This window comes from Harpia harpyja, chromosome 14 (assembly GCF_026419915.1).
Source record: "Harpia harpyja isolate bHarHar1 chromosome 14, bHarHar1 primary haplotype, whole genome shotgun sequence".
NCBI classification, from domain to species: domain Eukaryota; kingdom Metazoa; phylum Chordata; class Aves; order Accipitriformes; family Accipitridae; genus Harpia; species Harpia harpyja.
This window is the reverse complement of record NC_068953.1, coordinates 38,832,927-38,848,528: the sequence shown is the minus strand read 5'-3', so window position 1 is coordinate 38,848,528 and position 15,602 is coordinate 38,832,927. Positions and strand designations below refer to the sequence as shown.

The 15,602-nt window shown below is 41.0% G+C and overlaps 1 protein-coding gene across 10 annotated transcripts in view; it reads right to left on the bottom strand.

Annotated features, from left to right (window-relative positions):
• MYO9A (myosin IXA) overlaps window positions 1-15,602 on the bottom strand; it is a 189,893-nt gene that overhangs the window by 43,215 nt on the left and 131,076 nt on the right. For 9 of the 10 annotated variants that reach the window (XM_052807707.1, XM_052807706.1, XM_052807711.1 and 6 more), the window contains 4 exons: window positions 9,972-10,093; window positions 8,413-8,554; window positions 7,415-7,610; window positions 2,819-2,938 (listed from right to left, as the gene is read on the bottom strand). In XM_052807707.1, the coding sequence (XP_052663667.1) occupies window positions 2,819-2,938; window positions 7,415-7,610; window positions 8,413-8,554; window positions 9,972-10,093 (580 nt within the window). The remainder of the gene's footprint in view (window positions 1-2,818; window positions 2,939-7,414; window positions 7,611-8,412; window positions 8,555-9,971; window positions 10,094-15,602) is intronic. The other variant, XM_052807714.1, reaches the window with a different exon arrangement.

The following is a 15,602-nucleotide window of genomic DNA, read 5'->3' as shown; positions in this document are numbered from 1 at the left end:
ATTTCATGAAAAATGGGCTTTCACCGGTATTTCTAAGATTTTTTTTTTTTTAGTCCATGGTCGTCTTCTTGGAGCAAACTCTGTCCTCCTTTACTTCCCTGCACTCCCCACCAAAGAAATCCCTGAAAGAAAAAGCCCCAAACACCATCTAACCCAACAAGCCAAGCTGCAGTTATGAAGACAAGGTTGTAGCAAAATATTACTGCATCCGCACCTTGCATTGCTCAGGAAAAGGGAACTTCTATTTCAGGCTTCCAGATGATAGCTGCATTAAAATTAGCATCTTACGTAACTTTTTGATTAATAAAAGTTATGGTGCACAAGCTGGGTTGAAGAGGATTGCTTTAGACATACCACCCCCCAAAAAAAGACTTTTCTACATTGTGCCATCACTTGGCTCTTAGAAGAAGAAATACATACATGCCACAGCCAAATAAAAGTTGTCATATTGATGTAGCCCCTTTTCTGGGAAATAGAGCGGGATTTTTTAGAAATGAAAGGCAAAAGGTTTTAGATTTAAGCTGATGAGTCTCATGTGGCTTTGAGTGTTCTCTATAGTGAATACAGGCTATTAAATCGTATATATTAATATGCTGCATGCAAGGAACAGTGGCGTGAATGGAAACCACTCATTCCCTTCGCCCAGCTCAGATAAAGGCTGATCTATTTTACACTTCAGGAATAAAATTATTCTGATTTTTCAAGCACATTCCCTTTTCTTCAGCAGTAGTGTTTCAGAAAGACAGACTGATCTGCCTAACAGGTCTTTGCCTTCATCAAGAAGAGCTTTGGATAATCCCAGTCTACTCCCTACTCATGAACGTCAACCAGCAGAGCTTTGGTCTTGAACTCAGAGATGTCTAAACCCAGTGCCTTGCTCTGGTGAAAGACCATAAATTAATTGACAGATTCAAAGACACCAGCAAAGCAGCTGAGATGGGAAGGGAAGGGCGATCAGTTGGCTACACAAGCTGAATACCAAGTGACCTAAAGGGAATCTCAATATACTCACTAAATCAATTCGTTTCCTCTGTGCATAGCTAGAACTAATTGCACAATTCAAGACAAGGAGATGATCTATCTGGTCCCTCTCTCAAGGATGACATGGGCGTAACCTCATCTCACTTCTGGGAAAAGCAGAGTCGCTGGGGCCAACCTCAGCCTGAGCATCCTCGCCTGCGGGGCCCACAAGCTCACTAAATTCAGGACCCAAAAATGATACACGCTCCAACCCCGGTTTAGCCTGCCAAAGAAATGAAGCCTGGGGAAGCAGCTTGCAGGAGCACACCCCGTGGGAAGACGTGAATGATTTCTGAATGCAGAACATGAATTACTTGTTTGTCAGGTCGGATGCTCTCAGCCAATTCACAAACTACAGCAATGTTACTCTTGGATCCATGTGTTGGTTTTATCCTAAGAGAGACCAAGCTATGTGGAATAGTCTATAATAAGTGAGGTTTGAACATGTTGAGCTCAACACTGAGCTCAACTTCACTGCTTCACATTAAATTAAAGCTCTGTTCCTAAGTGTCTCTTGAGTTGTATGAATTTCCCTCTTCATGCCTAAGCAACTGCAAATCAAAGCCCCCCGCAACTTCCCATATTGCTGAGCTAACTTACAAATTAAAATTGATTAATTAATTGCAATTAAAGTTACTCTACTGATAATCGCCTTCCTTTTCAACAGTTTCTCAGTAGCATCAGCAAGGTCACTTAGCATAACACCACTCAGTAAAATCTAGTGCTGTGTTTGTCTTCCTGCTTTATATTTCCTTGTAGCAATAGTAGCAATGGTGGGAACTTGTAGGAAAAAATAACGTAGTCCAAATTAAGAATTAAAGTTTAAATTAAGAATTAAAACACCTCTGCTCCCCCAATGTTACGTGCTGCAGGAAGCATGGAAATCTGATATAAGGTTTCTAGCAGGAAAAGCATATTTGTGAAGACTTAACACACAACTATTGTACTTACCGTGGTCAGCTCTGCAGAAAAAACCTGGGTGTTTTGCATTTACACCTATGTTGCACGATGTTTATGTTAGCAACTCGGGCTGAGGATTTGCCCTTGAAGAATGCATATAGCAGTGCTCTATTTCTGTAAGCTTTAATGTGCAACATGAAGGAAAAGAATAATGGCAGAAAAATGATATATCTAAAGATATGAGCACCAAATATATATATATTTTTTTATATATATATAAAAAATACAGTAGTGCAGGCAAGAGTGTCCGTGTTGTCATGCAGGATGAGTTTTATTATGTGACAGAGGAGTGAGGAGGAAGAAACGGAGACCAAGTGCATCTTTACCCAACTCATTCTGTAAAATAACATTGTCAAATGCTTTAGTTTTAGCAACAGCCCTTGGAGACAATATTTTCACATGCTAAAGTTATTTTCAAAGTCCAACAAAATCCAAATAAAGTCAAATTCCAGTTGTATCAGCCACGTGCCTTATACCAGGAATATTCCTACCAGACTTGCAGTGCTTTGAACATATTATCACACATGTGATAACAACAATAAACCACACAACATATATCCCTAGCATCAGCATCTTGACTTAATGTCAGCGAGTAAACGGGGAAATCGCCAACAAAATGATGCGCTATCTCAAGAGATGTGGGTTTGCACTTAATTTTACTCTTCAAACTCTGCCTAATAATTTCCTGATAGGCTCAAAATTGCTATAAGGCAGCTGGTTCAATCCTGGAAGGCTCCTCGGGCATTTTTTTAACCCTTTCTACACTGAATGCACCTGGTTTCCATTTCTTGGCATGTGAGTGTTGTATCAGAGGGAAGGGCGGATGGTGGAGCCTTACTGTACTTCTCCTCCTTGCATCTCTGCAGGATCTCTAAGCTCCTCTGATGAACTGGGTGATGGAGAAAGCTAAAACTATCCACACTTTTCAAAACCGCACATGGCACTGCATCATCATGCCCTTGGGGAAGCAAAATAAAAACAACAAAAAAAAAAATGGAGAGAAGAGAAAGATTATATAAGCAGAAATCAGGAGAGGCTAAAGAACAAGCCCGAAGGACGCAAGAGCTCAAGGGTCATGTGTTTTTCACACTCAACACAATTTAACCTCGGTTTCCTCCTAACACAGCGCCGTGGCACAGGAGCGATGGGCTGGACCACATCCCAACCCCACTTATAATCCTTATTAGCTGGAGCATAATCACTTTATAATCATTCTGCAATTATTTGGGCAAAAAGTAGATGATTAGATAAATCTTTACTTTTATTAACTGTTTTTTAAAATCTTTCCTGTGACTCTGCCAGGCGTTATCCGCAATTCCCTGCGCAGATGCTCCCGGACATGGCCACCTCAAATTCTCATCTTGCATCCCAGAGGCGTGCTTTGCTCAGATATTGGCAATTAAAAGGAAAAATAGAAATTATTTGTATTAAACAAGGGTTCTGTATTCCTCAAGGGCAGAGGACACAGAGTCTGGAGTTAGGTAGGATGGGTTTGAGGTCGGAAGTTGGAAGAAACCATCGTTGTGTGGCCAAGAGGACTTTTGATGGCCCAGCCCCCACCATAGGGTGGAGGAGAGGTTACACAGGTGACACTATGCACACAGGCAGCACCTCTGCATCATCATTTAAGCAGCCAAGTCAAGGGATACATCATGCTCCCGTTGAGGCACGATGAGGTCACAGAGGAGTTACCTTGTGTCAGCACATACGGAAGCATTTCATACCAATGCATTAAATCATCAGAAAGGACTGAGCTGAACTTTACAGAGGAACACTGTCAAGGGGCATCTTCCTTGCGTTAACACCACTTCATACTGCTCAGTGGGACCTCAAAGATCACTTTTTTGGTTGCTATCACCTTTATTTGGCAAAAACGGGGGGGGGGGGGGGGGTGCTGATTCTTTTTGGGGGTGTGTGGTTTTTTTGGTGCCCAGCTTCAGGAATAAATCTGCAGAAGTCAACAGGATTGTTTTTGAGACCCTGTTATCATGTAGGTCAGCCACAACAGGCACTAATGCAAGGAGCAACCCTTGCTGGCGTAATGCAAATGCAGAGCCTATCAAGGGAGCACATGGCGCCAGGACCATGAACCCTTTGTCAGAGCAAGGATTTAGGTTCGTGTCCAGCAAAACCAAGATGAGAAAGCTGGGAGTCTCCACAGTCTGGCTTATATGAACAGCACCAGTTCTTCTGTCAAGTTTTTGCTAACATAGAATTAGGGGGTTTTGTGTCATAAATTTGTGTCAATGATACAGCAAAAAAATTTCTTTCTTAAAAAGCTTGATAATGTTCCTTTAATCAAAGTTCACTAACAAATCTAGTTCAAACATGTAGTTCTTTTGGACCACCTCAATCCCCCCTGATAAACTCAACAATAATAATTAAGAAATCAAATTATTGAAAACGTCCACCCTTCAGCTAATTGCAGCTCGCCAGATGCTGGTGTGTTTCATCCAAGGAGGGTTGGCAGCACCGTAAGAGTTATCTCTCGGGCGGAAGAGAAAGGTACCAAACAGAATTCACAGTGACACCGCTTTGCTGCTCTTCACCTCCAGGTTAATGAGGACAATCGTGCAGTCACTAAAAGCTGTGCTACGAGGATATTAGGAGCACAAAGAAAGGAGTCTCCGAAGCCAGCAGGAAAAAATGCTGATTATCCTTACAGAAGCAGCGGTAGCAGTGGTTGGCACTGCTGACATGGAGAGGACAACCAACAGGATGATGCAAAAAAAAAGCAGAGCAAAACTTTGCAGAGCTGCTTATACATACACCAGAGATTTTTCATTAAAATCTCCGTTGGGTATTGCAAGCATAACTCGGAAAGGCCTTCAGACAGGTAAAAGCAAGGGAGATCCATTTGGGGTTAAGACAAAAGAGGGCAAAGAGCCTTAAATAAAAAAAAAGCATGCTTCAGATATTTTCCTACTCATTAATTACACCTGCCTGATGGATGGTAGCAGCAACAGACAGGACCTCAGAAACCAAGAACAGGGCAGCACGCCTTTTTGAAAATTATATACAAATATTAAGCGTGCACACTTGGATGAACGTACATGTGTGAAGTTATTCTCAGATAATCTACCATAATTTTATCAAAAGCTACACATCCGTGCTCAGTAAGGCATTCGAATCAGGCTAATTAAAGCCAACAAGGTTTGGTAAAAAAAACAAAATAAACCTAAAAACATATGCTGTCTTTGGTTGTCTGCTTTTGTCTATCGAGGTGGGGTAATTTTAGTGATCCTTTAATAATTCATAAATGCCTTCTGCCATAGATGCAAAGCATCAGTCTGGGGCTTTTCTGGATTATTTCGGGGATCAGGAGGGACACCAGCATCAGCTAGTGGATTTGCCATGCCGTACCAGCCCACCCCACTGTCCAGACACTGGCCAAGCCTTCTGCTGAGGTCCACCTCTTCTACAGCCATCTGCTTTGTGGTGCTTTGGCAAGATGGATGGGATTTTGGAGAAGAACAACTGAACAGAAGATAGGCCTGAGGTCTTGCCAGCAAAAGCATGATGAAAACATTGCCACAGATCTCACCTTGCCAACTGCTACCACTACCTGGGCAGAAGTCAAGCTAGGAGATGATGGGTACCTCTCCAGAGAGGGCAGAGGCAGCTGAACATGTGGTCCCAGATCTGCCATCGCTTGTAGGGCAAGCTTTCCCTACAGATAAGGTATACCTCAACATGGGAATTAGATTTAGGTAATCTCCTCCCACTAGTTCTGCCTATATAACAGTGACTTTCTCGTGACTTTTTCCCAATTCAGGCTGAATATGCATATAGAAACTCAGGTTATAAATTATCTGAAGATTGTTGGGAAGTTTAAGACAAACCTTATCCAGCTTTCTGAGGGGTTTTGTTTTGTTTTCTTTTCTTTTTTTTTTTACTCAAAAAACAGAGGTTACAAAGCACAAAGACGTTTGAAAGCAGACTAAAGGATACCAGACAGATAAAAGAGCAGCACCACATGCTAGAAAAGATTTAGAAACTCATCCATTACTATGTATTGGTTAGTTTTGGTATGGAAAGAAAAGGCGATGCAAGAACTGAGTCTCAGAATTGTCTGAAAACCTCCTGGACTCTATTTTATACCTATATATTCAGAGATATATATCTCTCTATAACATATAGATATAAGCAAGTTATTGCCACAAACTCAAGACTGGAAAGCGTAAAGCTAGCTAGTGAGGAGACGAGCATGGCAGGCATGACTGATTGCCAGAGACACAGAAAGCTAAGCAGGGCTTGAAATTAGCTCTTACTTCCCAAGACTGAACGTATTTTTATTATCTCCTTGGATCAGCCTACTTTAGTTCAGCCTGGGTTTTATGCAAGATGAAAAGGTGATGCTAGGAAAATGCAAATATGGATTTTTGGAAGCCAACTCTTTCAAGTGATGTTTCTCCCAATGCCAAATGTCTTTGCCATCTACCTCTTGGCATTACGAAACACTGCTATCCATAAATGCTGCTTTGATGTGCCAGATAGACCCAGGTTCACCAGAAACATTTTTTTCTCATACATCGCATCCAAGCCATTTGAGAGGAAGAGCCTCAAGAGCTGAAAGCCGATTTTTGCCACCTGCTCTTCTGGGGATGCTATTATTCGCCCCAAACAAGAAAATTATTCTTTCCACTCATACGGTTTCCATACCTATGTTCCTTGTCCCAGGCTCCTTGGCTCTCCCTGATACACACCTCTCCAACTAAAAAAAAATTCACAGTGCGGCTCCATACTTTATTTTAACTCAGCTGACATTTTCCCTGCTGAGGCTCTAATTTCATCATGAATTTCAAGCCCTCTTCTGCCCAGAAATTAATAGTAATAGCTTGTACCCATCTTTCCAAAATTGTTTTATGCAGAGAAATGGTCTAAAAGCACAGCCAGGTATTGCCTGCCACAGCATGATGATGCACCGTTACTTTCCTTTAATTTAATGCCCCCGCGTTTGGCATGAGGTTGTTCTGGATGACTGCAAAGCAATGAATTTTGCTAGACAAGAGACACACTCTCTTGCAGCTTAAAGGGTGAACAGCGTGAAAAACTATAGAGAAGAATTATTGCCTTTTTTTGTTTCCAGATGTAACTAACAGCTCAAGAATTCCTAGCAAAAGTAATTTGCCTTATTTGCTGAATAATTTTTATGTCTCTGTTTGAATCGTTCAGATTTTCCTATGCATGCATCCTACAAAAAGGGAAAGTTAAAGCAGCAGTAAAGTGAAAATCTTTTCTTATGATGCGTTAAAATCCAAACGTACCTTTAAATGTAACTTTTGCATAGCAAAAATCTACACACTATTTAATGAGTTTTTAAATAGATAAATAGCTCCTAATAAGTCAGGCTACTTAAAATACCGTAGTAATATATTAGACCTAAATTGCTGGCGAAAAACAGGCACTAGGATTAGGAGATTGGCACACATACCAGTTTTCTTCTCCACGTATCGTTTTCCAGCCTCCCTAAAAGCAACCATCGCCCTGAAAAACGCTCGCAGGACTGCCCAGCGGAAGACGGCCACTGGGTCGATCCCAATCATCCCACAGATAAAGGCGTTTTTGCTGCTTCGCAGGAGAGCTACAATGTCTGGGCGCATATGATCTGTGTTTTTCTCACGGAAATCCTAGAGAAGGAGAAAAAGGAGGGGAGAAAAGAGGAAAATAAACAATATCTACAACATACGCTGGGTAAGATCTGCCAGGCTACCCCTGGGACAGCATGACTATTGAAACCTGCTTCTATCTTTTTTTTCTGCCCCCATATTAGATGCCTCTTTATGTCCAGAAAATAAATGTTTTATCCCAAAGCACTGCTCTCTGAAGCATCTCGAAGCTGATGCTGGGATTTGGCGTGTGCATTTGTTGCATCAGAAACACAATTACAGATTTGCACTCGTAAATCCTGAGGCTGTTTCTCATACCGGCTCACCTGCCCACCGGAATTCCTTCTGCTAATAATTGGCATGAATGTAAATGGGGTCAATTTTGAAATCATTTGCATGGGATTTTAAAAAGTACCTGCAGCAGTGAGATGCTGAGACCTATGCTTATGTAACCTGTATTAAAAAATGGCTAATGATGAAAAAAACACTGGGTTTTCTACACAAACCAAGCCCAGAAAGGCTACCAAATACCCAATTTCAACTCACTGTTGGGACGTAGCATTAACCTCAGTGCACATCCCTAAATTCTTCCCCAAAACGCCAACTCGCAGAGCTTGCAATGTGGAGAACAGGAAGACATATCCCCACTACCTTCTCATTTCAGCCTAGCTTTTCACCAAATACTTCTCTCCCAACCCTCGCATCTCTTCTCTAGCCAAGTCCTCTTCCAAACATCTCTGTGGAGCCTTTGGGGCTCTCCTTCCCCAACACAGCTAGATGATTTAAATGAAAAAAACTGCTAGGGAACAGCTGGGTGACAGACCTTCACTCTGTACTTCACTTTGCCCGCGTAGTGTTTGATGATGAAAGCTGGCTCCATGACCGCTGGAAATTCAATGTAGGAGTTCCCTTCGTGTTGACGCTTAAACTTGTCCAGCAGTGTCTGGTTTGTGGCTTGAGGAAAACTGAGTAGAAAGAATAAAAAGAAGATAGCCATAAAGCCAACAAAAAAGCTTTTATACTTCTTTCTTGACCACAAATGGGAAAATAAAGATATTCTGAGCTTCCACTTCTGTGCCTGCAGATACTAACCAAGCACTATTTTGTATGCTGTCATGTGGTTATATACAAATACAAGGTATATCTGGCATCTGAAGAACTCTTAACTGATTTAGTAATAGTCTGCAATCAGTCATAAAAGCACAAATAGGTGTATTTTTATTGTGGTATACTGCATTGTATGCCCATTGCATGGAAATTATTCAGGGTAGCTGTGTTTACCTGAAACCCCGAGTTCCTGTCATTGGTGTTGAGGATTAGACTACTCCTATATCTATGGGGTATCCACACATTCAGGAAATATTGAGCTGTTTTGCCTACAAATCTCACTTCAACTTCAGGGGTTACTTGACTGATCCCGGTATAGGACAGAGGAAGAAAAAGGACAGAGCTTGAGCAGAGCCTCTTGGTATGAGCAAGCTAATCCTCCATCCTCAAACTTCATGTAAATCTGCAACTTGGGGGTACATTTCACAACTTTACCTAATTTAAGCTGTTATAGCCTGGTACAGTATCCCTGGGACAGCATCACTGCTGTGTGTCTGGTCAATGAGACAAGAAATGAAGGAGAAACCCACAAGCAAATGGTGGGAGGAGAGCTCGTGCCCTGAAACGGAGTCACACGGATCCGAGGTGATGCCAGCAAAACTGCCTGGCCTTTCCCTGGCTTTCACACGGAGAAAACCGGCACATGCATTCAACGGGAGATCCCTTACACTCAGAAGTTTCTACCCAAAAGCAGACCTAGGAGACACATGCTCATCTGGTAACTTCTACCAAGACAAGCTGGATGGATATAACCAAGGATGCAAACCTGAGCTGCATCCATGATGCCCATGAAACCCTATGGAAGTGCAGCCCCTGAGTACAAGTGCCCTCAGTTCACTCTGGCTTAATTTTTAAAAGTAAATTGATAAATCCACCTTACATCTCAATAACAGCACCCACACAAGCTGCTTTAACTCATGCATTTGGATTCTCCCTTCACTCAGCTCAATTTCAAGCATCTTCACATCCTTACACCACAAGAGACAGTGAGAGAAATGAGGAGAGAACCAAAGGAAACCTTTTCCCTTCCCTTTAAAAGAAGAAATTCTTGAAACAGAATTTTAATTATCATTTGTTAAGGCTTTTTGCTCAGCTTGCTGATTCTCCACTGTTTGCCTTACCACCTTGGAAACAAAACTAGAGACATAAGATAAATCAACCCAGCGAGCTATTAGCATCTTTCTAGGAAGAATCACAAGAGGTAAGGCTTAAGGATAAACACTTTTTAAGTGAAAAAACAAATATCGGTAGCAAAACCAACAGTTTCCTACTCACTTGCTTTCCTCATCCAGCAGATGGAGCAGGCCTGTCGGCTTCTTACTGATCAGGTTGATGCAACCAGAGTTGTCTATGTAGTCGATGTTGTGCCAGCTAATTCCTTCTGCTCTATATTCCTCCTAAAAAAACCACACAGATATTATAACGATACTGGATGCAAGCAAAAAAAAAAAAAAAAGGTTAAATTTGAAGGGTTTCGTGGAAACTGATGCACCATTTACCAAAATGAACATCTCTTCTGCTAATATGCCACCAGTTGTTTTTTTTTTTTTTGATGCAAAAGAAAATGATAAAGAACCACTTGAACAACCTAAACCACAGGGAACAGCACAGCATTTTACAGTTTCAGGTGCACCAGACTTTTGCTCAGACATAGGTTAGCTATATGGCAGACCATGCCTACCAAGGATGCACGGATGCTACACGTCATTGCTTCTTGCTTTCCTTTTCCTGGCTTGCCATTCAAGTGTTATATGATGTATTTCCATCAACTAATATTTAGTATTTAGTTGCTAGAAGAAAATGGTGGTACAACATACTCATTTAATTACACAGAAAACGCAATATAACTCCCTTTCCTGCTTCACTGGGCTCTACTCTTCTATATCTCACAGTATCAATGGCTGGTGCTATAAGGACTAACGAAGAGACCTCCAGCTAGCAGAAATCACCGCTCCAAGACCAGCAGAGCTACAACCCTTTACAGTAAAAGTGAGAATCTGTCCCCAAATTCATGCTAAGGAAAAAAAAGCTATTTATTTTCCACCAAAATAACCCCAATCCTTGCTCTTTTATAAAGGTTATCTCCTCCGAGATAGATTTTCAACTGGATTACTTCGAGAAGTCTTTTGCAGAAATTATTTTAGGGCATCTGGAAGAAAGTAGAGTTTAAAAATCATAATTTTTATCATATGCTTTTAGGACTTGTGACTCACTCTTGAAACAGCAATATTGCAAGTGCACCTTACTCCCTGTGTTGGAAAAAGCCCTACCGGTCTAAGCTGCGTTTTTACTTCTCTATCATAAGACATTTTGATGGCAGAATCAAAGAAAAAAGGGAAAAAATCCTCAAAATTACACTAATATGATGCATCTTTATAACAATCCTATTCATTTTTATTGCTGCTTCTGCTTTTATTTTTAACACGAGCAAAAAACTTTAAAAAAAAGTATGTTCTTCCAACTCTCCTCATCCAAAATTAACATGAACTCTACATATATTATTTTTAGAATTAAAGATCCTGAAGTGCTTTGAGACATCTCACAAGGAAATTTTTGTAAAAAACTACAAGGTCCTGAACTCAGTATTTGAGACATCATATACCTTTACACCAACGATACATACTCTATGCATATGTGTGCAGGCATAGAAGGAGTTTTTAACAGCCCTAAAGCCTTTTGGGTTCAAAACATAACACATCCCATTGGGAAAAAAAAAATGCTGAAAATAAGAAACAACTCCCCATTATTAATTTTATTTTTTCTTCTCTTTTTTTTTTGTTTTTTTCTTAGGTTCCTGCAGAGCAACCAGGACACAGCAGGCATGCAGAATAACATTCAGAAGTCCCTGCTAAACTACAGGCATTTAAAAATCATGTATTTGACTAAGACTCGTTGCATTTTCAGTGCAAGTCAGGAAAAAAAGCTTCTACACAGCAGTCCAGCCAACTGTAGAAGACTGCATATTTCTTGAGCGAGCGTGAACTTCTCTTGAGTGATTTAAAAGAGAGAGACGGCGATGCGTGCAGCGGTAATGGGAGTCGGCATCATTTATCAACCGCCTGCTTCTGACAGCCACTTAATAGCATGCAGGGTCTATTAGTCCCAGCTTTACCCGCTCAGGACTGGTCCTGAGCACCCGGAGAGCAATATACCTTGCCATGATGATAAAAGAGCAGCCTTATTTTAGTGATGATGGGTGGCTAGTCATGTTACTTGGCTTATCTATTTATTATCATGACTCTCTTTTGAACTACTTGTATGGGGGCTTTACATATCCCCCCCCCGCCCCAAACCCCCAATTATCTAGAGTTTTAAGTTTGCATACATCTGAACCGGGCACATGCCATCACTCTGCTCTAGAAGCCTGCTAGACTTCCATAGCTCCACATGGGACGTTTGGCAACTGCACAATGAATGTTGCTGTGAAACTCTTCTGAGCACACTAAAAACTTCTACTACTCCTAAGATTGGTGCAAAATAACTAATTAGCAATGCCAGCTGTTGGCTTTTTTTTATAATATACTCCAGTAAATGACCATAAAAGACCAGAGCTCAAGGTCTCTACTTCTTTAGGCTCATTTTCAGCTCTGCCTCAGATGGTGCATGACCTGAGGCCAGTCATCACATACCTCCTGGCCTCAGTTTCTTCAGCTGCAGGATTTTGGCTAATTTTCCCTCCTCTGCTCTTCTTTTTCCTCTGGGCTGGGTCAGAAACACTCACTCCCAGGCTGTGGGTTTGTTCCCCACATCTGTCCATCCATTGCTCCCTCCCTTCCATCCCCAATGCAACCTCTTGCTGTGTTGGCCAAATACGAAGCGGGATTAAAGTCCTCAACTAATAACCTTTTCCACAATAACTCAGATATACACTCTCATTTCAAGACAGGCGCAGCAGCAGGAACTATTCCAGAGCAATTGCTCCGAAGCTTAAATGGAAAAAAATTCCCCTTATTTCTTTTTTCCTAGCATTTTTCCAGTTATTGGTTTGGTTGCCTTCAGAATCACAGCCCAGGAGAAGTAACTATGGCTTTGTGATTGACTGATATAATTCCTTGGGTGTTTGCTGATCTGCAGAACACCGTGCAAATTGTCCACATCAGGGCAGAAGCTTTAGGATAAAATCATTGCTGTCCATATGTATATGTTAAACTTACTCAATTAAGTTTCAGTTATTAACCTTCTATATGATTTGTATATGATTTCTATATTCTATATTCATCTTTCTGCACAATTCAGGAGGTACCCTTAAAATGTACCTCCAAAATATTCCTTCACTTCTGAGTACGACAATAAAGTCTCTGCCATCCTTTGATGGATGCAGGGTGCTTGCAGAGCACTTGAATATTAAGGAATTAGATCCAAACAACATGAGGTTTTCATTTAACAAAAATACGGTCAAGATGAAGACAATATGAAACACAGCCCATTCAAACAAAAACCCCTCAAACTGGAGGTTAATAAAAATCAGCTTAAATTTATACCTTGACTTAAAACTAAGTTATGTTTAGGGGCAAATTCCAATGTCCTATTCCTAGAAGACCATCTTTACATCAAGAACCAAATCATTGACATTACCACTATCTACAAAAGTTTCTAGTGCAGTAAAGTCCAGAGAGTCCTATTTTTGGCATCCTTACTCCCACGAAAAATGTATAGATTTACTCCTCCTATCCCTGGATAGCTGAAGCCTGGTCTGCTGGAAGGTGGAGCGATGCAAGTTCACTGGAGAGGAGAGCATCAAGCTCCCAAACTCGGCAAAAGGAATTACGCAAAAAACCAAAAAAAGACATTCAGGTTCTTTTAGAGTGCAGCAGCTCCATATTTTCATTTCATTATTGGGTGAGATGCTACTGATTGCTCTCCAGGTGACCTGTATAGCCATCATGAGCAGATTAATGCTTCTAATCGTGCATTTAGAAACAATTCAGCTGCCCCAACCACGATGACATTGGCAATATGTCAGCATTGGCACCACATGTCACCGAAGGGACTCGTTCTGTCAGTGCGAACACAATCACTTCTCAAATGCCGTCACCCAAATCAGAGAAAGGTTGTGTTGCCATAGCTGCATCAGCACGCTCGCTGCAGCAGCCAGGTCAGCAAAATTGCGTAATGTGGATTTGGCCTCTCTGACTTAGCTGAAGCTCAGGAGAGAAGGGGGTTAGTGACTTAATCTCTCCTCTCTTTGGGGGGAAAAAAACCCATATAAATAATGTACTTCATTACTGCATTCAGTATTTAGAAAGATGTGGCTAAGCAGGGAGGTGGCTCATAAGAATAGGCAGTATTAGTCTGAGGTTTTTTTGTTTGAAAGGGGTGCTTTTTAGAGCTTAAAATGCTCGCGCTGACCTGAATAAAACACAATTTGTGATGTTCAAACATTAAAAAAAAAGATATAAAATGTGGATCCAGACTTTGAAATGCATATACTCAGAATATGAGCATAAATCTTTACTGAATATCACATGGCATTGTCTGAGGCATATCAACATGTAAAATTGGGAGTACCAAATAAACAGAATGTGGCAGAATATCCAACATTTTTACGTATGAAAATTAAAGGAACTCTAGTAAAGAGATAGCCAAGCACTATTAAAGAGAAACCCTGCCTGCCTACAACTGACCCCAGAGTACGTACACTGCTTATGCCACACAGAATAACGAATTTAAGATTAAAATATGCTTGCTGAGCATCGGGAAAACCTTCCCAACTGGGACACAAGGCTTGATGGAAACCCTACTGCTAGGAACAGAAAACATCCATAATTTTGTATTTGAACGTGTAGAGAAACAAGTCCCGCTATCTTTATGGGAGTGTTGAATCAGTTCTGTTATCAGGACTTTATTTCGATATTAAGCCAAACAGAAATACACTCTAATCCCCAGCAGAATTAAAGGTTTATATATCTCGAGTGGGAGAAAATATCCATGAGCCCAACAGCATCTTGGAGGTACTGGAAAACATCTCTACACATCCACATGCTCTATTATGAATTACACCATATCCAGCCATGGTCAACAGTAAGAAAACCCAAATGCTAAAAAGCATAATTAGAGAAGAAAGCATTAAATGTGATTTTTAAGCTCACACTTATCTAGCGTATTGTGCTCACTGGGGGCTATTGCTCCCCAAAATCATGTGGTAAAATTAAGAGGTGGTTGGAAGAAGTGATCAGGAGGTTGAAAAACTTAAGAGAAGAGGAACATGGAAACCCAGAGAAGAAATAAAATAGGAGAGACATGAAAAAAATACAAAATAAAAAACATAATAATTTTCCCATCTGTCTTAAAGCACAAAACTGAGGGATTAGGAAATTCAAATCAAAAGGCAGTGAAGATTCAGGCCTCAATACAAAGGCGTGGGTTTTTCCATGATACATGAAATTTGTTGCCCTATCACAGGATATGAAAGGTAAAAAAATTTGCCACAATTTAGAGGTCTGGAGGGTGTCGGGCATCCGTCCACACAGCTTGCAAGCCAAGAGCCATAAAAATACCTCAGCATTTCAGTGCCCAGGAGGCAGATGTCTTATACCACAGGGATATTGCCATTAGTTGCAGTGAAAATTGAGAAGCAGCCCCAAAAAATAACATTTAAAACCCCAAGATAAGGATGATGCTCTTGCCTCTTTCCTGGGGATCAGGCAAGGCTGATGGTAAAAAGAGGGGTAAAACGTAGCATGCAGTGCTGTTTCAGTTTTTATCAAGTTCAACTAGGAAATTAAAGAATATTAGAAAGGAAATGGAAAACAAAATGGTTAATTGTTTGCATGGAACTGCATGCCAGGGAAATATGGCATTTTCTGTTTCCTGAAAGCATGGCAATCCTTGCTTCAGAAATGCTCCAGTAAATCACAAGAGCAAAGGAAAACCCTTATCGGCTCATTCACCTCCTCCCAGACAGAG